The following is a 27,906-nucleotide window of genomic DNA, read 5'->3' as shown; positions in this document are numbered from 1 at the left end:
TTAAGGCCATTGAAAGTTCAATATTTCTTCTAGTCTCTTATCTGTTTTCCTGTTTTAACACTTATTTATTTATTAATTGTTAATTTTTAAAGGAAACAAACTGCGAAAATATAAGGCGGTAAAACGTCAATCAATTAATTCGAATTTGAAGAGGCTTGTGACGGCATTAATGATGAAAATAAATGAGAGTCTCGTATTTAATGCCTTCGAAGTAACTTCTTTTTCGTATTTCGTTTTGTTAAATTAGAGAAGTCGAGTGGACCCCTCTTTCATTTGTTGAACACTGTTAGGCTTTTGATCAATAAGTCTTTCGATTCACGTTAACTTTGTCACAAATTGCTGAAAACGACTAAATACGGAAGTAAGTATAATAAAAAAATTTAATTTAGAATTTAATTAGGTATTATATTATATTTGGTGTCGAATTTTAAATATGTTGCTATTCTAATATCTTTAAAATTAACCTCTCCATTCTATTATAAAAAAACAGTTCTGTACTGATTGTACATGGGCTAACCTTGCTTATATGAGGCCGAAACTATTAGCGTTGGTTTACGGATCCATCTACTTAATATGTAGTAGGTGTCGCTTAACAATTGTTTACAGACTTAAATATAATAATTAAGTATAATTTATTTTCTATTCAAAAGTTAACTCATTGCTGCACAAAATAAAAAAAAATATATGTTTAAATAGACAAAATAATTTTCACAAAGGACGTCACTTTTAATAATTGCTGTTAGGAGAAGTTGAATACACCGTAAATTCCAAATCGCAATAAATTTTGCGATTTCAACGCCAGCGTCGGTAACTGTAGGTTCAGTAAATTCCTAATTGGCCCCACCTACATCGTGTAGCGAGACTCGACTTATTATTTGCAACTTGACGTAGTTGCGAATAACAATATTACCAACAATCGAACATAGTTATAAGTTATTTAGGACTGTTTGCACATTTCCCTTTTAGATTAAATAAGTAAAGATGCTAATTAAATAAACTATATGGGACACTTAATAAAATTATAAAATGTTTCAACGTATGTTTACAGTTTATCTCTTAACAAATTATAAATTATTCTACTAATTAACTGGTTAATAATTTGATTTTTAAAATATTTATTTAATAAGAAATAGATAAGGATAGAATTCTTTCTAACTCTTGAGCTCAACTAATGACGTGATAACTCGTGTAAAATATAGATGATTCTTCAAGTGTTCCAATATACCCCGTATTGGCATTTATTTTTCGAGTACATCACCCCCGAGCTAGTCTGCTTATTGATGGTTTCTGAGATCAAAAATCCTATATACTTTTACAAAACAGAAAAAAACTATGTTTTAGTTTTTTCTCAGTCAGTCTCAGAAACCAACTTTTAATACCTTAAGTTAACAAGTGACGTCAAGAGGGCATAAGCTTATGCCTGCTTCTGTATTAGTAATAACATTACGAACGTAGCGCAAGTTTGTAAATTGTATAAGACTCTAACAAAATTAACTAGTATAAAACCTGCTACACACCTTCAGTTTTAACTGCACAGTTTTCAATGTTCAGTTGAACTGTACAGTTATAATTGAAAATATGTAAGGGATGAAAATATTTATAATTACACTTTACACTTAAGGAGTAACGAGATACGTGACATACTTTTTATGCGAACGTTTTTTAGACTTCAGCCAAACGGATAGTCGGCACCCTTAACATAAACTCAAACCTAAATATATTTCTAAATAAAAATCTATTTTATCATCCAATTTCAACATAATTATCTGTAGTTATCATACGAGTATGTTAATATCTAATAAAACTGCAATGAATACTCTAAGTATGTACATTTTATACTTGCGTATTCAATAAGATTGAATCAAGCATTAAAATTGTCTATTGAAATTTTTGTCGTTTGCAACGAAAATAAAACTGAGTAAACGTTGTATAAAATATTTATATATTTATATGTATGGATCAAATAAGCTAGAAAATTACTGGACATTATTTCACCAAAAATTATTATAAGTAACACATGTTACGAGTATGTTAAATATTTTTTAAATACTATATAATATCTAGTTTTTACATATAAAGAGGAATTTGTTTGTTCGTTAGTTTGCATTGCATACTACTAAACTACTAAACCGATTTGAAAAATTATCTCACTTTTTTGGAAGCTACAAGAAGCTTAGTGACGTAAGTTATATATAATACTAGATCCGCAACTGCTATTAATATATATCGATTAGCGATCATGTAACGCTCCTTGATACTGAAGCCGACTTTGATTAGTTTATTTATACCTGCACTGAACGTGTTAGTATTGTTCAAAGTAAGAAAGGAAAATGCTTGAAAATGAAACATTGAAAGGCTTTATTTCAATTTGCCCATATTTTTATTATCGGAACACTTTTACGTCATCTGGAGTTGAAAGTAATCAAATTTACACTAGATAATATTACTAGGTTATAACTTTGCCCTCTGAACTTTAAACATAATGATCTTTTTTTAACATGGTTTTTTTTGCATGCTTGGCGGAAGGGTACTGTATTTCATGGAAGTGAGTATTTAATTGTGGACGTTGTAATAGAGAGGATAGTCTATTCGCAGGCAACCATTTACTTTCTCTAAAAACGACCAATAATGATTGGAAATTGAAGTTAACATGCTAATGTATTTAAAGCACGTTCTTAGATTACCCATTATTAGAAAAGTTGCTCAAATATAGGTTTAGATAAAAGCGTACTCAGGATCTAAGTATTTAAATGTTGGCTTGTATGAGTGTAGACTCAGGCGTCGTATATTATCCCTATTTATACGTGAGCTTGTAGTAGAAGGCCTGGTTGAGCTGTGGACATAAGTATCGGGTATAACTGGAATAATTGCTTACCGTACCTGATTAGTCACTGATCAACGATGCGATGGACCGTGAGAGCCGATGACCTGGGGAAGGAGTTTAATGAAACGGTATAGATTCTTTTTTTTTAAAGACAAAAGCCTGCCAGTGTTTTGCAGCAAAAAGTTTTAAATCGTATCTTTTATAAAATTCGTTTTACTAACCTGCATATAAAAAGGTTCATACATAGTAATAGATATATAAATCTATGTATCTACTATTTAAAAAAAAAAGATTTTTATGATAAATAACCGTCCGATAAATTAGAGTATGAAAATTATATTTGTATTTATTTTAACTTACTTATAAAGTGGGCAACATTGTAGTTTATAATCCCTGCTCACAAATTTCGAGAATTACTCGAACTAAGCATAAATTATATTGTAAAAGGATTTAAAATGGAAACAGTATGGGTCCACCATTGTGTAAAGTGGTCATAGTTTCAAAGATATTATTTTATATTAGTATTTAACACTGGGATATTAAATGATAATGTAACAAATTATAAATAGGGATTTATGGTTTAATAATTTTGTTCTACATATTTTTCTCTTGTAGAATAGCTAAACTTTATTCACTTTTTACTAATATATATGATGACGAATGTTTGTCTGGATGGATGGGTGTTTGTTTGAAGGTGTCTCCTGAACGATTTAATTGATCTGGATTAAATTTGGTACAGACATAGATCATAGTCTGGAAGAACACATAGGTTACTTTTTTTAAATTCCGCGCGAACGAAGCGGGCGACAGCTAGTCACTTATAAAACTGATGTTCCAAGTAATAACCGTACTTTGAAATTAACATTAAATTATAAAAAAAGTAAGTGTAAACGATAAAGTAATTATAAAATATACTTATCTTTGAATATATAAAAGCTTGAGAAAGATTTTAAAATTTTAACTTCATATTTTGATTAAAGCTGCTGCTTTAGACATTTTATCCCCAAGTTTTTTTTTTTTGCGAAAGCTTGTAGGTGCCTTTTGCGGTACGTTGATTAAATTCTCGGGAAGTTTAAATCAGGAAACGAGTGTCCGCGGTCGGCTTAGTCATCGGGCGTACATCTTTAAGGCGCACCGGGCTCCCAGGATAGTCAACCGCCCCCGCACCCTCGACCGGTTTACACGTGTACGTGGTACAAGTCATAAGAGATCATTATTTTTTTCCCCTATAGTTTAAATTTTTTTGTCCTCGATGCGCCTCGATCCTAAACATTTTATCATATTGTATCTATTATAAAGTAAGAAATATAAAAAAGGTTCTCTTTTTCATGAAAGTTTTTGCAATATACTTTAACAGAGTTTATTTATTATTTTATTATATTGGTAACAACTAATTCTGGGTTCAACAAATAATTTATATTAAAGCGACTAAACTATTTATGTTTCTGTCAACGTCAATTGTGTTATAATTTTGAAATGATTCTATCACCTTTTATAACTTAGACCATGAAATAAAAAAAGAATAGGTCATTTCGATTCGAATGCCTCAGATGAGTAAATAGATTCGGAATCGTTTCGTTGCGACGAAATAAAAAAAGGGAACTATAGTAATAAAGGCCGGGCCGGGACCCAATAAAACTTTCTTAGATTTAGAAGGCTCCGACGGAGATAACAGAAGTAATCAAGAAAATCAGAAGCTGTGAGACATCTATTGTCTGTGACGAAGATTGATTCTAACGATAAAAGATTTCACGTAAGCATAGTTTTCGATTCCGTTTTTTGTTCACAAAATTATATTTGTGAAGTAAAATATTAATTATAGCAATTTTTCCGTTGCAAAATTTAACCAAATAACATTTAAATACTTATTAAATTACGGGTAATTTAATTAAATCATGCAAATATTCATAAGTTATTAACTAACATTATTAAAATGTAACATATGAATTCACTGGAAACGATCCTGTTAATTTTCATCAGATATATTTGCAGGCAAACTTTGCATAGTAAAGTTTTGATTGATATATTTGAATTGGAATGGGAGTTATCTCTCTAGGGTCATATTACTAGAGCTACTGACACGTCGGAGTTTGTTTGAACTCCGTTTTATATGTTATATGATTGCGTAGGAAGTTGCAGAGCACGTTTGCTATTCATTTATTTTAGCTTTAACGTTATGAGATTTTAAATTTATAATTATTTTATATTTGTTTTATATAATGTAATGTACTGTTGATAATTAGTGTGGTTAAATTTTTGTCTTATTGGCCTAACCTTAATTGTTGCAGTTTATCACATGTGATAAAAGAAAAAGCATTTATTGAACATGATTAAATAAAGTTAATAACAAAAAAAGCCAAACGTCTGTAGTGATTCAATTATCTGTTGTAAACTTGTGTTGTTCGAAACAAGAACTTCGTCTTACTTTCTTGTGTTAAGTTACGAGAAAACGTTACCAGTTTATTGAAACAATTTATCTATAACATGTGGCGACGAATCATATCGTGGTATGCTCCTACCGTAACTTTTCATTCTTAAAACAGTGGGGACTCATTGTCTAAGTGGCCATTCACTTAATTTAATTTTTACTAAATGGTTAAAGATTAAACTATTTTTTGTGATCAAAAAGAAGTTCATATATGTACTTTTAAAGGCAACAAAAGATATCGTGTTAAAATTTCATTCCAACCAACATTTTACCACTGCCTTTAAAAAATATCAAACAATGTTTCACAATTTTATTTCTAAGAATACATCGAACAAAGACAACCTAAAATTTTTAAAATTAGAACATTTTGCAAACGACATTTCTTTAAAGTAATTTTTATTCTTTACATAAACAAACAGAGAATACAAACAAGTATACTTTGCAGTAATACCATTGAAAGGAAATATTGAAAGATGGAGGGAACGATGCCAATGCATATTTTATATCCCAACAAAATGTATCTCCCTTTTCAAGTTCATTCGGTAAGAGCAACTTTATTTTCAGTTGAGGTACTGTTTTAAGATTTGATACAATGTGATATCAATTCTGCTCTGGAGAAAAGTAAGTTCTGTTGCATAGAATATGTTTAGAGTTCGAAATTTAAAATCAAAAGAGAAATGAACGAAATAAGTTCATATGTCTTTTGTAACTATTGTCGTAAATAGATATGACAATTGTTACTTCTAACAGAACTGATGACAAAGGAATGTTATACGTTAAATGGAATGGAATACAGTGAAACTTGGTTAAGTGGGACCTGGATAAGTGAGAAACCTCCATAACTGGAACTCATGCTGAGGTCCCAACACTTTGGCACTGAATTACCTCTGTTAGTGGGACGAGGTAAACCTCTATATCTGGGATTTGTTCTTTCGATTTATCATCATAGTTACCTCTATAACTGAGACAGCGAGTAAATTTTATATGCATAAACCTCTGTAACTGAGATAACATTGTTTGTTTACTCATTCTTATCCTACCCACAAATTCCACACGTAATTCCAAGTACGTAAGTACAAATTTTGAGCTTCAATTACCTCCAGTTTTAGTTTCGCTTTACTATCATACAGATGTTTATTTGAAAAATGTCAAAACGAAAGCTACAATCGTTATCATTACGTGAAAAACTGAAATTAATATCCGTTTATGAAAGTGGGAAGACACGCGAAGAAGTTTGTCCCGAATTTAATGTGCCAAAATCTACTCTTTGTAGAATAATTCAGAGTAAACATAAAATTGAATCACATTTACATACATAACACGTTATTTTATTTAATGATCGCACCTGTATAACTGAAATAACCTGTATTCTCACCTCTATTAATGGAACCCTCTGTAAATGAGACAGATATTGATTTATACCTGTATATCTGAGACACTGGGTAAGTGGAATACCTCTATAAGTGAAACGACATTGCAGGTCCCTTGTCTCACTTGACCAGGTTTCACTGTATTTGGTTAGTACCTATTTAATGTTTGTTGATCTATCCATTTTTAATAACTGTAGCCTAAACGGTTGGACTAATTTGGAACTAAGATGTCTCATTTGATTTATACTTCCCCATGGAATTAAAAGGTTGAAAAGAGAGTGTTAGAGTTCAAATGGGTAACACCAGTTTTAGCAGTGAAAATTCAAGTTTACAGTAACTTCAAACTTCACTTTGTTATTATACATTCCACGATTTTACTCGAGTAGACTAAATTTAGTAAAGGTATGTACGGTATTGGAAATATGCAAGCGATTGCTGGCATATGCATCAACGATTTCGTACACATACACGTTTGACTGACAAGCGGAGCAATTACTGTAAATCCGTGAAGACATTTCTTACAAAATTATTCTGAAGCTTCTGATGGAGTTATATACAACTTGCATATCAGTAAACCCACTAGAAATAAGAGACTTTTATCCATCTTGAAAATAAACCAAAGTTAAAAAAAATACGATCAAACTTTATACTTAAGTTTTTGCTGGCGTCTACCGTTGTTAAAGATACATTGGAATTTGATATAAGAATTCAAACTTCCTTTTCTCTTTGGAAGAAATTGAAAAAGGAACACTTTTAAATAGGATTTAAATTAGAATTTTGACTAAACTAAAGAGCCTTTTCATTAATTATTAACAACACGTCAAGCTTACCTCTCCAACGAGTTTGTTTATTTATTAACGATAATAATAATAATAAATTTTATTTATTTCAAAACACAATTATTACAAAAAAAAATTAGGTTGTAGCACCCTTTTAAGTAAGTACAACTTCTTGGATCTTTGGTTATTTGAATTTCCACTCGTATTAAACATGTTTCTTTTTATTGGCAGAATTTAATATAGTATACTTGTTTTATTATTTATGTACGCCATTGTTTACCACTCTATAAAGCTCGGAGCGTGCCTTATCACTCTGCTACGGTGTTAAACACTCTTACATAACCTCCGGTCTGGTGTAGGAAGTGAACTCGTCGAATGGCGCTCTAAGGTCATGGGCCTATTGCACAACTCACGTCTTTTGAGTACACACATCACTAACACGAGCAAGAAAGTCCCTTTGTTTTCATTTCGTTTGAACGTGTTTTTGTTTCCAAAGTTTTATTAAATAAAGTCTTTTTTTAATACACTATAGATTTTAATTATGCTATTACATTATTATCAAGTGATGATTAATGTGCAATGGTTTGAATCAAAATTGTCATTGTTTCTAAATGCGACTATGTTTTGACCGCACGCGTTTCGGTTGCAAAATGTTGTAAGCCTGTTGTGTAGTTTGGGAATATTTATTGAGCAATTATTTTGGCATTTTGTGCAGCTGTTCACACTTTGCTACATTGAATCTAACATTTTCTTATTAATCGTTTAATTCCTAAAGATTTTGAGGTTAAAATTTTATGGCTAATGCTTAAAAAACTAGCTTTTAACATTAAGCATCAATCTTACTATCTGTATATTCCAGATTACATGAGGGTAGTATTTAAAGCGATTAACTTTCATATCGAGGTAAAACGTAATAATTTTAAAAGAGAGTAATTATTGTCAACTGTTAAATAACATTCATTTACATTAATGCACATCCCAAGTTAAAGAGATTATTATACTCGTAGCTTCTTTTCACTAAACATTTCACTCTTGAAGCTATAAAACAAACTTGTGTGACATGTTTATTATACGTTTTCAGTATTTATAAGCGTCAATATAACTGCAAATTTAGTACTAAACGTCGATACCGTTAAGATTATCGCATGATAACTCGCCATAACCGTGATATCCGAATGACTCGTTACTTGTAACGGTCAAGTGCATAAGATTCGTCTCGTCAAAGTGTCGATTTTACCGTGAAATAATTATGTATTAGACTCGCTTGTAAACTTTACTTCTTAACACCCTTATCATACATCCTACATAGCTGTAAACATGTGTAGTTTTTATTAAAAAAAGAGATAAATATTTAAATGTGAAAACACTCCACTAAAGAAACAATTCACAAACTTCTAATACGTGATATATCTATAAATACAATAGTTAAATGATGTCATATAATTTTAATACATTAAACTATTGTGTAATGAAACAATAGAACTCGAATTATACTATCAAAAATAATGAAGCCATACATAAATTTAACGTCACGTAGGTTCGTAGCGATAACGTTTTCGAAGGTCACAAGTATCAGACGGTATGACTATCTATGATGCGATCTTCTTTGCACGTTGACAAATGCATTGTCGCTGGGTAAAATATAAGGCGCATGCGTTTTGTATGTGAGTGTCCCAATCTTTAACGCAGTATGTACCGGTTGCATTATAACGCGTAACGTATCGTATAACGTCGAATTTGTCGCTTACCTTGAACACCGGGATAGCTGAAAATGCTCTAAGTCACTATCGTAATGATATTGAAGTTTACCAAATATCTGACTTATTCACAATTTATTCTTCTTTGATTTCACGCTAAGATGTAGGTGTTATACAGGGAAATAGAAAGGCTTGGGTCCTAAAAACATAATGTGGTGTTCCTTAAAACAGACCGAACCGTCCATCGGTTATAATGACTTTCTCTTATACTTGGCTAACTGGTTTCTTGATCGAAAGGATTTGGTTCGGATATGTAATACTTGCTGCACATATTAATTTTGAGATAAGTATTTAAAAAAAACGATAAAATAATGCATTTTTTAATTTGCATTCCACTTTTTGGTGAACCAATATATCTTACAAACTGATTCGGTGATTCACTTTATTTAATTAAATGCAAAGTCAACGACCTTACTATGTTAGACATTTTATATAGAGAATATTAATCAACAGTCAGCTGATATATTACGTAATAAACCATCTCGTTTAGAAGTAAACGAGTGCGTTAACTGATATTACGGGAGCTCTGATTGATAATATTTTTGTTTTAATACGTGTCTTGGATATGAATACTCGTATGAACTTACTCGTATACTATTTATGTTATATCACTGAATGAATATATGAATATTTCCAGTTGCAATTATGACATTTCTATCCTCTGTCCGCTTGATTTGTCCTTTGCATTTTTAAATAAAAAAAACGATCTCTATACTTCCACTGATATCGATATGATACTTGATGCTTCACTGTTTTATTTTGTATAATATTAAAATAGACTTTTTTTGCTATTAATCGAATGACTGGACTGTATTATTTTTTTCTCAGATTCACATTATTCACTTTTACAATAGTGCGTTGTCCATGCACTATTTAACACAGTGTCAATTAATTTAATTCATATTTATTAATTCAGTTGAATACTTTGTTATAAACAAGAAAGTGCATTAAGAAATAATTATTACCTAATCGACAGTTGATTACTGAGCGTCAGCGCCTTGCCCAGTTCTTAGTAATACTTTTGTTCCTGACCTTCTGTTGCGGTCAACGACTCCGTCCACCTGCCAGTCTTCCCTTTTTATTAAAACAACCGAAAGAATTTTGTAATGCGCTCCGTTTTATGAAATTTGGATCATGTATCTTTATTCGTTTGCTAGTATTTTTTAAATCTTTTATTACATGTGGAATATTTTTTATTCATTTCGTTATAATATACACAAAAAATGTTCTTAGAATAAGTCTGTGATGAGTATGAGTATGTGAATGAGCTTTTTGATAACACCTCGAGCGAACACGATATTATTTGCTTGACATGTTTTTTATGTTTGTCTTTCGTTATAACGGAATTTCGACGTTTAAACTAACTGTTGACTAATTACTTTTAAAAACAATGGATTAACACAGCTAAGTGGCGTATAATTTTTTTTGGATATGTTAGTGGCTCTTAAATTCGCGAGGCGGCGAGTCGCTGCACATATTAAAATTTTAGTTGTGGCGGAAGGTAGCAGGATGCGAGGGGAGGGCACTGCGCAGCGCGCTGATGACCTTGGCCGCCAAGATTTTTGAAAAGAGTTACAACTGATTTTAAAAGAGTTTGGTGTCATTAGATTCGTATTCTTCTTTTTCGGAAGTCAGTCTATTTTATAAATAATCAATTGAACTATTTTTATGACTATTGTTAGTTTGTGAGAATATTACCTCTGTATTCAAGATAGATCGTCACCACGCTAGGTAAAACAGTGTCGGTGACCATAGTAAATCTTATAAATATGCACGAAGCACGCGCCGTGTGCCGAAGTGTGTTGCCTACCTTTTTCAACATAAGAGGAGAGAATAATAGAGAATTAAATTATGTTCTAAACTTAATAGAAAAAGCAAAGTTAACAGAAAAGAGTTATTTAATCAAGTTTATCTAAGTTATCGTTCTTGTGAAGGATCTTGTATTGAATGATATACTAAATATTTTCTATATGTATACTATTTAATACAATCTTAACCTCGGTAAATGTACATATACACGTAGAATATTCTTTAATTCTTTCATTCAACACTAGAAGAGATGTGATATTTTTTGTTCTGTATTCATTTAAAAACTTTAACTTATAAAATTAAAATATATATAATTGGTTAGAGCTTAAGCTAAAAAAAATATATTTGAACACAGTTTTTTATGCAAAGAAATCAAAAAACAACTTAAACATTTAAATCAAAACATTTTTTAAATCAACAATTAGACAAAGAATCGATAGACAATCAGCGCTTTTCTAGTAAATTAAACATGTAACGTGATTAGGATGTGCTTGGTAATGTAATTATATGTTAGATGAGTTTCCAATAAGCTATGGGAAGTCAAGGGGGAAAGGGTGGCCTCCTTACTTTATATTTTGAATTTATGGATAAATATTACAAGCACAAGTTTGCAACTACACAACCATTGAGGTACTCCGAAATGAGTCTTTGAGATCTCACCGAATCTCGAAGATAAGTTGTAATACCAGTAGTAGACTAGTATTACTACTTGTAGACTTTAGCGTCTGATAAACCGTCAAATTTTGAGTAAATTTTTTTTCATCGATTCATTAAACATTTGAAATATAGCCAAAAGCGTTTAAATCACAGAATCAATTAGATAAACATGTAAAAATTGATTTTACTGGAAGCTTTGGGGACACAAGGACAAAAAAAAAGTTTTATCACTTTTTAGCATAATATTTTTTTAGTAGAGAGTGGAATGCGGATTTCAGTTGCTTACAAAAGAATTTTCTCCAATATAGGTCTCAATCGAGCAAATGTTTAAAAACTAACTACACATACCTTATTAAATGCAAATTAAAAAAAGAATTTTAAATTAATTTAGATTTTCAATCTTAATAATATTATAAATGCGAATGTTTGGATGGATGGATGGATGTTTGTTTGAATCTATCTCTGGAACAACTCAACGGGTTTTGATGAAATTTGACGTAGAGCATAGTCTGGAAGAACACATAATAAAGTATTTTTAATTCCGCGCGGACGGAGTCGCGGGCGACAGCTAATTATAAATAAAGTGGTTTAACAAATGACATTTAAAAATTTGATACCTGGGATACCATTCGCAAAGTTGCTGTCCTTCGTGTAGGTAGGTACTGTTTTCACAATTCAAATTTTATTTTATGCGTTTTGAATGTAAAATAGAGAAGGTGAAGGACGAACGTCGGTCCGGAAGAATATAAACATATTGTAAACACGCGTTGAATAATAAATTTCGCAAGTTCGTGCGACACCTACATAATCGTGATATTTCATCATAACTCTGGAATTATATCTAGTTAAAATAGTTTACACTTTTTAACATTATGTTTGTATGAAAATGGACAAAGGATTTTTTTTAATTTTATACTTGAATTATAATTTTATAATGTATTGGAAACATGTCTGGGTAGTGGAAACTCGTTGCAATATGTGAATTCAAACACATTCGCATTTTCTGTTAGAAGTTAATGTTAATGTTATCTGTAATAATGGAGGCATAATGGCAAGCTCTCAGTGAACACGTTTTTATTACTAAAGTTTTTTTTTTAAGTTTATTGTAATTTTTTTTTTCTTACACATGTCTAATGAATTAAACAGAAACTGAAAAACAGTTACTATAATATTCAATGAAACCTGAAAAAAAAATTGATCAATTACTATGTTATTGACAAAGAGATATGGCAAAAGAAATATGTATTGATATACTCGTATATGTATACGTAAAATGTGTTTGTTTATTGATAATATATGTAAATTTTGTATGTTTAAAGGATGATGAGACGAAGATAATATGCTACAATCTTTCACCTATCTCCATTTAGCTATACATGAATTTCCATCCGCATTGACTTTATTGCTTTCGAAATATCTTTAAATTGAAGCTTACCAAATAAGATTTGCTAATGTTAAACAACGTAATATGTACAAATTTGTTATTTCAAAATTAACTGTACAAAGCTAATGCAAAACACCCTAAGCCTCGTTGCAATCTGGATAAAGTTAGTTTTATGCGGTGTCATTTGTGAAGTACAACGTAATATATCACTTTCTTTGAAAGCATTTTGTGTGTTGTCAGGTCACGTACAAAATGGACTGTGTGCGACTCGTTAAAACTTCCAGCGACCATCCCTTGAAGTGATATCGTCCTTTCATCCTCTTTCCTGTGACGGAATTTTGTAAACAGTTATTTTTTCAATCTATGTACACAATATTAAAAGTGAACTTGGAATTATTTTTTTTAAAACTACTGTAGTATAAATTTAAAAAGTAATTAGACGAATTCGTAAGTATATTTTACGATTTAATTAAGAGCGATAACAACTATAAAGAAGCCTTAAGAAAACACCGAATCCCTTGAATAATAAAAGTCTTTTGTAACGTAGAAAAAAATGTTTTAGAGCTCTCGCACCGCAATAAAGAGAAGTTGATTAAACTTACACGAACGTACACCGACGATACGTTTATTTGTTTTAATTTGGAGCAATTTTAATTTCAGCAATTATGTTAAGATAACAAAGAAAAATGAGATATTTTGAAGGTGAAATTCTTTGAATTTTTTTTCAAAAATTATATATAGTCACTATGTTAAAATTAATCTAAAGTCGATAAATGAAAAACATTTTTCTTCGAGGTAGATTCATTTATTTGTTGTATTTTGTCATTTACATTTTAATTTAATTATATATATATATATATATATATATATATATAAAACTTAATTCTCATTCTATTCGGCAAGTAAAATTATTACGAGTATTTAAGGTGTCAAAAATTACGAAAAACCTTTTTAATTTAATTAATTTTGTAAAAGTACTTTCGTTATGAGCTTGTCGAAGCGATGTAAACATCTTTGTAATGTAAAGTTTTAAACTCTGTCTACAGTATACATTGGCAATTCAATATGACCCAAACCTGACGAACTTTGGTCTGCAAACTGTCTCTTTAAGTTTATAAAGCACTCAACGCTTTGATGAACATAAAGTGGTGTTGCAGATTAAGTTATTTAACTAGCGCAAAACAGAATTAACTGCTTTATTTTATAGTTAAACAAAACAGAATCGTTTGAATTAAAAAATTAGAAAAAAGGCATTTATTGCAATGCCTAGTCAGTGTTAGCTCCAGTGACTAAATTGAAAATTATTATTAACTAGCTTTTACCCGCGACTTCGTCCGCGCGGAATAAAAAATAGAAAACGGGGTAAAAATTATCCTATGTCCGTTTCCTGGTTCTAAGCTACCTTCCTACCAATTTTCAGTCAAATCGATACAACCGTTCTTAAGTTATAAATAGTGTAACTAACACGACTTTCTTTTATATATATAGATATTTTTTCGTTATTTTTGCACAAAGCTTTTAAAAATAGTCTACAGTAAATTTAGTAAACTCTGTGCAATGGTTTCGGAAATGCACACAGGACATAACTATTAAAATTATTTAAAAAAAAACAAGAAGTTTGAATTACATGAGTATTTAATCTAAAGTTCTACATAACATAGACCGCATTCAATTTAATTATTCGTAATAAATTCTAATTAGTACAGACGAAAATAACAAGCTTACGAAATACGTATAACTACTAAATAAATGTTTATTCGCTCCGAGTTTATTAACAGATACATAGATTCTTCTTGCTGTGTTTACTTAGTAAACTAGAGGGTGAAAGAGCGCCTTTGCGAAACAAAAGCCGACTGCTAACTACTAACAAGCTCATATTTCATGTACGCTATTTATTAATATTAAATCATAGCAAAAGCTCTGTTGTTAGGAATATATTTCACAAAAGTGAAATGGATAGCCACATAACATTTTATTACTATTCTCTATCTAGTGACGCTTGTATTGACACGTTTTGTTATCTATGTTTTATTTTTCAAAGATAATGTTTTGGATGACATCAAGTTTCAATACATGTTACTGCAGTAGGAACAAAGTTACAATTTTGAGAGTAGTGCATCTTTTGGCGCAATAAATTCTTTATTCCACTGAAAACGTAATTGAAAAACTGTTTAATTTAATTATTAAAAAATGCAATATAAAACCGTTGTTCAAAATATTTTGTTCTTTTTCGGTTCGCTTTTTAATTATGTTTTCACCGAAATATTTTTCAATTAAATTTGATAAAACTTCACTCGTAATCATGATCATAAATTATAGCAAAATATTAAATAAGCGCGGTATATATCTTGAGTTGTTAATAAAACCTCTCAAATATTTATTACCTTAATCTTCTCTAATATTTATAAGTGTACCCATACTTTCATCAGTAGCTGCTCTATCGAGGTACGGTCATAATAACAAAATTCTCAGTTCCGGTTGACGAATATCATTGATCGAATCTAAATTCAAACGTACAGAAGAATACTTGATACATTTTGTGGTCCTAATTAGACGATGAAATATAGCATTTCGATGACGTATTTATTCATATTCTTTTTCTTGCATAGCAGTTATTACTCTGCATAATTATAAAATCGTGATTATTGGTTAAAATAGCGACTGTATAATTTTAAAAGTGGGAAATCCATTGATTGTTCAGTCCTTCCAATTTTAGAATTCTACGGCCTACTCTACTATGGCACACCGAGATACACCCAAGCGCTTCGCATAAATATGTAACTTTTTTCTCAATTACGTTTACCCTATTAAATAAGTAGTAAAAACAATTTATTTTCATTCTATCTCAACAAGCAATGCGAACTGTTGTTTCGTGATAAAAATAGACTGAAAAACATCGTACAAACAGCGTTGTAGAGATTCCCCGTAGCTTTTCAATTGGCAAGCCTATAGAAGACATTGGTTACATTGATTGGTTTGCTGCAACTCGTTGACCTTAATGGGCTCTATTTAGTGCTATTGCGAAATGTCCACTTTACTGTAATCTAGCGAACAGAATACTTTCTTTTCATTCATTAAATAGTACTACTCGTATTTGTTGACATCACAATGAAGGAGAATAGTTTTTATTTAGATTAAGATAGATTTTCAGACCTGATAGAGAAAGAGCTAATAGATAAAATGACCAGATAAGTATAAAAAAATGAAAGTTTACGAAAAATCGCGTGGTCAGATCTATAGATTTTCGACTGCCAGGTATATATTTAGAATGTTACTTAGGCTACGCCCTGTTATTGTTTTAATTGGCACCGATTAAGTGAATGTTGTATCTCTATTTATTTTGCAGACGATAGACGAGACCCCACGATGTTCAAGCGCGGGTTAAAGGCGCGTTACGTACGCATCGTGCTGAAGGCGAGGGCTTGGCGTGCGCCGCTGAAACTCTTCAAGTGGCGCAAGTCCAAGTCCAAGAAGAACTACGATCTGGTGACCGATGATGAGTACGATCCGCGTATCCCGCTACATCCTGACGAGGCCTTTCAGTACGGGATTACCTTCGGTGCCAAGGTGAGTTTGAAATAAGAAGCGATTGTTTTTAGGAGAATCCGTTCTTGTAATGGAATTCTATAACCGGGATATTATCACCTGAATATGCTCAAAGCTACAGCAAGCTTATTGACAAATTCTTTGCCTTGGTAATAAGGAAATAAAAATGTTAATATTGTTACCCTTTCCTTTTTTAATCTTGGAGTACTTGACGACGAAATTGTCGAACCGATTTCTTAACCGAAACACTTACTGAATTCAAAATGAAGTACAAAATAGAAGACATCGCTTTATACGGAATGTGTTCACATTACATTGTAAAGGTGATTTGCTCTTTTATATCATAAAAAATACCTGAATAATTCCTAATAGAATCCTTTGTTCGGTTATGCGGATACATGAATAAATTTTACTGAATGCTAATTATTTCTTACGCTTGCATTTTTTTAATTTTATCACATCTGCTATGTTTTGTGATAATGGACATAGAAAAATTTGATTTGAAAAATTTTTGGCCCAAAAAATCTATATAGTCATCCGTCTATATAGAGTATAAGTTCTTTAGTATAACTACCATCAGAATACTGATATAAATTAGAACATTCACCAATGGCATTGAACGATGAAGCGATTTGTTCGCAAGATGGACGGCGACCGAACAAATCGTTCAAGTAAAACCAACGTAACGGATATGTCGTTTCTTAACGTATTTTGCTCTTATTTAATGGTTTGATTCAGCGACGACCTTTCTTCTTCCCTTTTTTCATTTTTAGTTAAATTAAGTTAGTCATTTATGAAGTAGCTCCAATTTTCACACGTTTTTTACCTCTCATTCGTATATAATAAAATGAAAGTGATAAAAATATTGTTGTGTTACAGATATAACGACAATGGAGACTAGTCATTAATGCATTTTTTATCTTATGAAGTACCTATATTTTTACATATATAGAAGTCATCTGTACTTTTTTGGTACACGCTGTATACAGTACATTTAAAAGATAAGAGTGACAAGGGTGCGGAAAATCGGCTGACGTTTGCGGCGTTAACTTTATAAGAAAATGTCATAATTTTTTGTGCCGTGCCGCCATTTCATTTTTATGCGACGTTAAATCCGAAGGTGTCAAAGTTTGCAAATTATTTCTTGTTACATTACGTCATAATATAACCATGAATTTCCATTGTATATTGTATATAGACTTATATAAAACATATTGGTAAATCTGTTTTTGAAAGAAACTACTAGTATTGTATATCGTAGATGATGTCGAATGAGATCTCAAAATTATCGGCGTTAAAAGCTGGACATAAAAGCACAAAGTAGACTGGATAAATTTATTTGACTATGCCCAGGCCCACCCGCGGCTGTGACGCCTCAGATGATAATGATGATAATATCGTACTATAACTAGTTTTTTAAACGATAATGAATGTTAATTATAACCGCATTATTAAAGATATATAAAAATTATAATGTTACAAACATTCGACTTTTTATTAGCTACAAATCACCAATTTAATGTGAAACACTCCAAGTTTTCGCGTTCGAAATTTTCGCTATATCTCGAGAGAGATTTCTTCACGGCCGTAGTTTTTCACTTAGTCTTGCTTTCCTTTGAAACTTTTAAATACCGAAAGTTCGGAGTAACGAGTAAAATATTTTCCATGAAGACTTCGTTGTTTTGATGAGTTAAAATTGTATTTGCTATCGTTTTATACTTCTTATATAAACATCTTTTTTTTTGCATTTATAATCGAACAAAAATGATAAAAAGTTTTAATGAGCTTAATTAAAAATATAGAAGCTTCTTTTGTTAAATATGTTCTTTGTGGAGTATTCAATTTGATTGTTTTAAAGTTAACTAATACAAATAAGATATTTCAGTATGGGAATGACAGTATTTCAGATCCGATAGATGGAAACAACCTTTTTAATTTAAGATCATAATACATTAGAAAAAAAAATAGTAAGGTAAATCCAAGATAAATAAACTTACGGCATAAACTGCGGTCGAAAACCAAACAATGAAAATGTGAAACAAAAATTGGTTTGCACGTATTCTCAGAACAAAGTTCAATTTTCTAAGCTGGGTTTCGTGTAATAACGAAGTTGTTCGTAATCACATAACAGGTATTATCATCTTCGAACACCTGACGCCTGACGCCTGCCGCTTGGCGTTACCGTAGTAAAATTCGATCGTTGATAATCCCTCAGCTAAAGCTTACACGTGTAACAAAACCCCTTAAATTGAGTCTGCGCGCACGAATAGGCTTTAGTTTATTCATGGCTCGAGGCTCCTACACTATAAAGGCGAAACTATAAATGAAATTGAATTTATTGGAATATATTTAGAGACTACATTACACACTATTTATGCATTTTAACGTAAATATGCTACTAGAACAACACGTATGACTTAATTAGTAGAAGACAAAATGTAATACTATCAGGCTCATAATGTCATCTGATTGCAAAACCTAAGCAGAACTATGCCTTATACAAACAATACATGATAACAAGAGGGTGTCGTTTTACCAGTCAAAAGGTTTTGAGTAATAAAGCTTGTATAAACATTGTGCTAACAATAATATTGCGGCCATATTTCAGTTATAATTTAATTTAATATAACTATTACAATGAGACCCTAAAATTAACAATAATCTGTAAACAATGTTTTATCAAATAAATTAGACTATATTATAGTCTAAAATCCTTGAAAGGGTGGAGCATAAAAGTGTTTAAATTTTTTCCAAGAAATTTAAGAAGAATTTTCTTATAGTACTCGAAATTTTTCCAAACAAAAATTTGCAATTATAATGAACTTGTGAAAACAACAAATACGGTCAGTGGAAAAAAAACTCCTTAAGGCAGAATTATTGTAGCTACCCTAACTTGTTTCTTTGTCCCCATGTACCCTCTTATTCACACAAAATAAACTTTATCTTAATAAAATCTTGCGAAAGTCTTATCTCCTTAGACCCTTAAGAGTAATCTTCAAATTGTAAGAAAACGTATGTCTTAATATATGTAAAGTTCAAGACTTATATTTTAGTTTAATGTTTTCGCCTTGTAAATAAAGCACTCAAGATTGGAGAAGTTTTTTTGGTTTTTTTCGTGATACATAAAACATATCTCCCCAAATTATTGGTGATACTTTAAACAATATTACAAGTCAAACGGTAAATCAACCAAACTTACAAGACACACGTTCTTGCCTTCTATCTCTAAAACGAAACAGTGAATAACTATCTACATAAAATATTGCATGCACAGATAAATATCATCATGTACATATTGCACACGTCACTTACCTGTAATCTCACTGTCAACAGACTGTGAAGAGCTGTAATTAATACGTTTGGTTCAGATGTTCGAAACTCTAAAACAAACATCGGAAACAGACAGATGAAATTGATTTCGTCTGTACGTAATACATTGAATATTTTAATTCAATGGATTTCAAATACTCTCGAGTGTCCCATTATTAGACAAATTCAACAAATTCATATCATACTTATTTCATTGGACTTCACAACTATTAAGTCCTTTAAATATTTTACATGTGACTAACCACAAAAATTTCATTTTTCTTTTATATATGTCATCAACCTGATTCCTTTAGAGGGTAAACACAGTATGTACTACTCCTTTTATATCATCATCATCAGCTCACTATACGTCCCCACCGAGGGGCTCGGAGCCTACCCTAAGTTAGGGGTGACTAGGCCATAGTCAACCACGCTGGCCAAGTGCGGGTTGGTTGACTTCACACATATCATTGAATTTATTCTCAGATATGTGCAGGTTGCATCACGATGTTTTCCTTCACCGTAAGAACGTCGGATAAATGTACGTATGTAAATCGAAAAACACATTGGGATCCACCGACGCTCTATATATGTTATGTTTCTCTATATACTCCTTTTATATATGTTATGTTTATCTATATAAAGTGTTAAAGTCAGTCACACGTGCCAATATGAGTATGTTAATAGTTTATGATGCATAAATTTTATTTTTATTGCATTTTGTGCAATGAGAACAATACATTTCTAGCAATAGTAATTCATTTGTAACTATGCAAATCTAGCGAATGAAGTAAATTACATAACAATAGTGTCACGACTAACGATAATTACTTTACCTATAGTATAACTTAATTAAAACTTCGCGGTATTGCAAGTTGCTGGTACACCACGAGTTGTCCTATGTCTTTATTATTATACGATTTATTTTTTTATTCTAACCAAATAAAAAAGACTAATAACAAATTCACACCATCTTTAGAACTAAAATAAAAGCTTAAAAATATACGTATTGCTTCAAGTTTCTGAGGAGGAAAAATTAGATTATTTTTCTATTCTTTTTCCCAACCCTGAACTATGGAAATACAGATTGAAGTGTGTCGCATCACTTTTACATTCACTTTACTCAATAAAAAGGGTACACATAACCTTTGTGTAAAGGGAGAAGTTTCGAATAACGATTTTAAATCTTTTTTATTAGTACATAAATAATTACTTTTGAACATAGCACAAAAATTTATAATCTGTTCAAGGTTGCGTGAGTCAACGAGGGTGATGTACGATGTCAGATAAACGCATTTAAACGACTATATAAAAAAATGTTGCCATATTTTTCCTACCCTTAGGCAGGTTGTCTAGTATTTTAAAAGATAAAAACATGTTTTTAAGCGACCATGATAATAATAATCCATTGTAGGGAGGAAACAATGAAAATTCTTAAGCAAACAAAGCTACATTCCCACCGGACTTCAGGGTAGAAATTAATTTGACTTTTTTATATTCTCCGTAGTATTAAATGCGATATTATTTTGTTAGTGAAAGTTCCTGATGTTTAAAATCAGACATTTGAATAATCGGTAGTTTTGCATCTAATATATTTCTCTAAAAAACTGTTTAATTGTAAAATAATACATTGATACCTTGGATAGGAATATGAATAGATTGAGACTGTTATCGAGTGAACTGTATTGTGGTGTTAAATAATAAAAGATTGTACGAAAAACATGTATAATTCCGTAACAGTAACACACGAAGCCAAAACTAGCAAGAAGAGAAAAATAATCATTGAAAGTCGATGACATTTTTACAATATTAATGAATAAAAAAGAGTATATATATAAAACCTCTTTGACTGGCTCTGGCCAGTCATGTACAGACACCTTCAAAAAACTAAGAACATAACACGAATTCAGCAAAAATAATTTCTTGGCTTATGATGTTACATTTGCAATTGTTAATTAGTTTTGCGACTTCGAATGGTATCATTTTAATTGGATGCCGAAACGTTTGAAGTTCAGAGAAATTTATTGTTAAACAAACATAGCGTTCCGAGTATAACGGTACAATTGACATTTCAGGTTTGTTATGATTTCCATTATTTGTGCTGCAGTCAAGTGAAGGTTGCGTTTTAATTTCTTGTTTATTTTACTAACTTTAACGCAAACATTGTAAAATAAATAAAGCAAATAATTATTTCTTATATTAAAAACGAACATTAAGGGCACCTGAAATCGCATCAATCGCATGTATGGGTAAATATATGAATGTGGAAGAAACCAGAGATAGACAAATGGACTCCCACTATTGTCCGTATGTTGTTATAATAAACAAAAAACAACACAAATATTTGCAATGTTCCCCACATAGAGATCTTACCGGAAGACCAGTGTAAATGTGCGAAGTGTAAGACCAGTGTAATACAATGGAAGACTCATGACATCTCTGACGTACATAAACTGTTTCCGTAATAAAGTTGTCTACGACTGACATTGCTTGATTAATTCGAACGTATCGATCTAGAACCTTACCTATGACTGACATCCCAATCTACCCCAACGTACATGAAACTAATTTATGTGGTGTGAGATTTGAACTCGTTTTTCATTAGTTTAGAATTTTAATTGTTACATCCACTGTAAGTCGGATGATGCATATTAATAAATACATTTAACATGCTATGAATTTAACGTGTGATTCGCTTTACAAAAGTTTAACCTAGTGATTTCATTACCGTCGTAAATTGCTACAAACTTATCTACTCCGGTGGGCATAAGTGAAACTAAATTCCAATAACTCATTAGTTTCCCCCTGCTAATGTTAAAACTGGCAGAAGGTCGCTTTCGAGCTGTTATCATGTCTAATTTTATGTGTAATTTTATATACCTAAGTAGGTTTTACATATTTTCTGACAGAGTAAGATAAGTGCTTCATTACCAATTGTTTGTAAGGAAATGTTTCGAATGTCCGCTCTATCGATGATTTATTTGAATCTCTATACAGATATCGTCCGGATTTTTCGGTAACGGGTGACATGGATGTACTTGACACGCAGAAGCATTAATTTAATTACCGTTGAGTGCTATCTATGGCAATTAGCACTTAAGCGGAGGATAATGGGACATGAGTAAAAGCACATTGTTCTGATATGATTTTATTATACCGCTCGATAAGACTGGCATGAATTTTATAAACATCATGAACATTACTTTGTTTCAGTCCACTGCTGGACATAGGACTTCCTAAAATACGGAATTACAAAGCTGATGTCAGAATAATATGAAAAGTATGAGTTGTCAAAATAATTTTAGGTCAAGCAAAAGCGTTTCATTAACCCTAATTTTAACGATATTTATACTACAAATATTTTTTATATATTTTTGATCAAATTATTCCGGTCCCTCAATTTATTTTGTTCCGAAATTCATGAACCAATTCTATTAAACTTTTGACAATTTAGATACAAGTTTTGGTAAGTTTTAATACTTCAAAATGCTCAGTACTGAAGCAACAAACAAAAGTTTTCTGATAAAAGCTAACTGGAAATTGTGATTGAATTTTGATTTTCGTCGACTAATTATTTATTTAATAAATAACTGCCGCAGAACTCGAATAACATTTTCACACGAAGGCGGCCCGGATCGCCTAGTACAATATCACGACTACACAGAAAACAGACTTGAAGTTGAAGTAATGACGCGTTGCGTCCGATTCCCCTTCCCACCGTATTCTTATAAAGATGGGATGAGAAGGGGTAATAGCCTTTTTCTATGCGTAGTTCTACATAAATTTTGAGGATTATCAAGTTTATCTGAAGGGATAATTAAGTAGATTAATTTGTATAAAAATCATCTACGATTCCATTGAAAAATACTTTGATATTAAAAAAATAGAAATTTGTCCAATTTATAAAGTATTCTACGAAAATCTTTTACCATATTAACGTGTATTGACAGATACGAATTACGAACTAAAATATTGCATTAGTATTTTAAAATAAATGTTGGCGTAGAAGCAAACTGGAAGGTCGTGAATCGGGTCAACCCTAACTTTAGTAAGTAACGAGATTGTCTGATCTGCTAAGGTAGGGGAGTGCGGCTGAGTGGAGTGCAATGTAAGGTCGGAATCATTTATACTATGCAGATATAGAGCGATTGCTCTTTACTGATCGATTTAACTTTGCTTCTTTAGTTGTGTGGAAGTATTCTAATGACACAAATTACAGTCATGCCACATATATAGGTAGGTATGAACACGTAGTAATTTGTATTTTAAGGTTGTCCTTTATTCAACTTTACAGTAACTTTTTTTTACTTTTTAAAGACAAGTGTTTTGTAAATGACAACCTATGATTACAATTCCCATAGAAACAATCACCATTAGTTAATAAATCTATATATATAAAGGAAAGTCGTGTTAGTTACACTATTTATAACTCAAGAACGGCTGAATCGATTTGACTGAAAATTGGTGGGCAGGTAGCTTAGAACCAGGAAACGGACATATGATAATTTTTACCCCGTTTTCTATTTTTTATTCCGCGCGGACGGAGTCGCGGGTAAAAGCTAGTTATTTTATAAAAATAAAATTAACGACTTACACATAACAAAATAGGTGTTGTTGGTACTACGGATGTACAGTTAATGTCAATTCTCGCCTCTAATCCACAAAGATCAAATAACTAATATAAAAAAATGGGCGTCGGATCAAATACTCGTAACTTTAGGCGGTCCGTTGCTCGTTTGCCCCCTTCTCCTATAAACAAAGATGTTGACGAAACGATTTGGTTAATATTTTTGTTAACTAAACATATTATGTTTATTTACCAGAATTGTTACATTTCGTAACACAATTTTTGATGTGAAACATCTATAGGATCACTTGTAAACCGAATCGTTGGGTTGGCGACGCTTGCCGTGGCGACGGGTCGCCAAGGTAAACATATATAGGTATATATTTTATGTGTTTAGTTTAATGATATTGAATATTTAATATTATTTTTATTATTATTATTATCATTATTATCATTAATATCTAATATCATTATTATCATTAATATCTTTAATATAATTAATAACATTAATATAATTAATGTCATTATTATCATTAATTTCATTATTATCATTATTTTCATTATTATCATTATTTTCATTAATATCATTAATGTCATTTTTATCATTATTTTCATTATTATAATTTTTATCATTATTATCATTAATGTCATTTTTATCATTATCATTTTTACCATTATTATCATTTTTATCATTAATGTCATTTTTATCATTATTATAATTTTTATCATTAATGTCATTTTTATCATTATTATCATTTTTATCATTAATGTCATTTTTATCATTATTATCATTTTTATCATTAATGTCATTTTTATCATTATCATTTTTATCATTAATGTAATTTTTATCACTATTATCATTTTTATCATTAATGTCATTTTTATCATTATTATCATTTTTATCATTAACGTCTTTTTTGTCATTATTATCATTTTTATCATTAATGTAATTTTTATCATTATTATCATTTTTATCATTAACGTCATTTTTATCATTATTATCATTTTTATCATTAATGTAATTTTTATCATTATTATCATTTTTATCATTAATGTAATTTTTATCATTATTATCATTTTTATCATTAATGTCATTTTTATCATTATTATCATTTTTATCATTAATGTAATTTTTATCATTATTATCCTTTTTATCATTAACGTCATTTTTATCATTATTATCATTTTTATCATTAATGTAATTTTTATCATTATTATCACTTTTATCATTAATGTCATTTTTATCATTATTATCATTTTTATCATTAATGTCATTTTTATCATTATTATCATTAATGTCATTTTTATCATTAATGTAATTTTTATCACTATTATCATTTTTATCATTAATGTCATTTTTATCATTATTATCATTTTTATCATAAACATCATTTTTATCATTAATGTCATTTTTATCATTATTATCATTTTTATCATTAATGTCATTTTTATCATTTTTATCATTAATGTAATTTTTATCACTATTATCATTTTTATCATTAATGTCATTTTTATCATTATTATCATTTTTATCATAAACATCATTTTTATCATTAATGTCATTTTTATCATTATTATCATTTTTATCATTAATGTCATTTTTATCATTTTTATCATTAATGTAATTTTTATCACTATTATCATTTTTATCATTAATGTCATTTTTATCATTATTATCATTTTTATCATTAATGTAATTTTTATCATTTTTATCATTATTATCACTAATGTAATTATTAATTATTATTATTATTATTATTATTCATTCATTCATTCCTGCATTCATTCATTCCTTCCTTCATTCATTCATTCATTCATTCACTCATTCCTGCATTCATTTATTCCTTCATTCCTTCCTTCATTCATTCATGCATTTCTTCATTAATTCATTCATTCATTCATTCATTTTTAATTTATTTATTTATTTCATATTTTATGCATATTACTTGTACACACACGATGTTTCACATCTGCCAGGCGTCCCGTGACGGCTCACGTTTTTTTTCTTTTTTTTTAATTCGAGCGAGTTGATATTAGGAGATTTTTTTTTATTAAATTGTAAATAACACAATCTTTTGCAACTTGTACGTTATCCCTGACTCATTTCACATTTTCACTTATCGAGTTTCAGTCCTAGCTTAGTTCGAAATCGAGAAATGATCCCTTTGATTATTGAAGCTCACAAAAAATATACAAAGAGGCGAAATCAATTACCGAATGTCGGACTGAGTTAGATTTTTATTTATTTGATCACAAAAGTTTGCGTTCGAAAACATTTTAATAATTATTTTATCGAACATTTTATGGTTTTTTAACGCCACGGTTATTATTTTATTTTCTATACCAAAGTCAAAGATTCAAATAATAAACATAACATAAAATGCGACAGTGTAAGTAATAAGTTTTGTTACTATCGACACACGTTTTTTTTTTAATTTCTAAATGTTTAGAACCTCTCTCTGATGTTCTCAGAATATCCTACCAAAGTTTCATCGAAATGTTTCCAGAGGTAAATGCTAGTAAACAGACGCTCGATTTATTGTTTGTCGGTTCGGAAATTAGATTTACGGCCGATTTGATTCAATGTTCCTTTCATTATTGTATTCTTATAAAAAATCATTTACTATTATTAACAAACATTTTTTATAATCTGGTCTTCTATCTTACCTTACAAATTGAAAGCGAATGTTTAGATGGATGGATGCTTGAAGGTATTTCCAGAACGGCTAAACGAATCATGCTGAAATTCGGCATAGACATAAAACATAGTCTTGAAGCACACATGAGCTAATTTTTTTTTTAATTTGGCGCGCCCGAGTCGCGTGCGAAAGCTATCTTTAATAAACATAGGTGTTCAAAATTTTATATTTGGCGTAAGCTATTGTGGATACAAATTTTACCCTGTCTAATTCCATCGGAGATGTTTAACCATTTTTTAATCAGTCCATAATTAATGAAGTTATTATCACTAGAGAGATTCTTTGAGAAATATTCACTATATATGATGTAATTGCCGTGGGAATGCATATTTCGCATCTTAACGCTCCAATACCATAGAAGTCTATCACTCAATATCAAAATGACGTCATTAAGTCTTAGTCAAACATGAATCACAAAGTGGCACTTTGTTCGATCGCTGTATGAATGTTAATGCTTTATAAATTCCTTGTAAACAACATAAACGCTACATTCAGTACAGCTGGCGACCAATCAATTATAACAGGATTTATCTATGACCGGGTCTACGGAAGTATGACGTCATGTGCACTTACAAATGCATTATTTAGATTCTCAGGTGGTATGCCTGGGAAAAATATATGTAATCATATTTGTTATTCATCAGCTATATATGAACGTGATAATCTTATTAGTATTATTAATACCAAAATTTAGATGAATGGATGTTTGTTACAAGGTATCTCAGGAACGGCTGCATTGATCTTGTTCAAATTTGGTAAAGGCGTAGAACACAGTTT

General features: G+C 30.5%; 1 protein-coding gene across 2 annotated transcripts in view; it reads left to right on the top strand.

Annotated features, from left to right (window-relative positions):
* Positions 1-27,906, top strand: part of LOC106717309 (carboxyl-terminal PDZ ligand of neuronal nitric oxide synthase protein) — a 105,243-nt gene that overhangs the window by 6,612 nt on the left and 70,725 nt on the right. For both annotated transcript variants that reach the window (XM_045686046.1, XM_045686045.1), the window contains exon 2: positions 16,355-16,575. In XM_045686046.1, the coding sequence (XP_045542002.1) occupies positions 16,375-16,575 (201 nt within the window). In that variant the 5' untranslated portion in view covers positions 16,355-16,374. The remainder of the gene's footprint in view (positions 1-16,354; positions 16,576-27,906) is intronic.

This window comes from Papilio machaon, chromosome Z (assembly GCF_912999745.1).
Source record: "Papilio machaon chromosome Z, ilPapMach1.1, whole genome shotgun sequence".
Lineage (NCBI taxonomy): Eukaryota > Metazoa > Arthropoda > Insecta > Lepidoptera > Papilionidae > Papilio > Papilio machaon.
The sequence above is the reverse complement of the archived record's forward strand: the minus strand, read 5'-3'. Positions and strand labels throughout refer to the sequence as shown.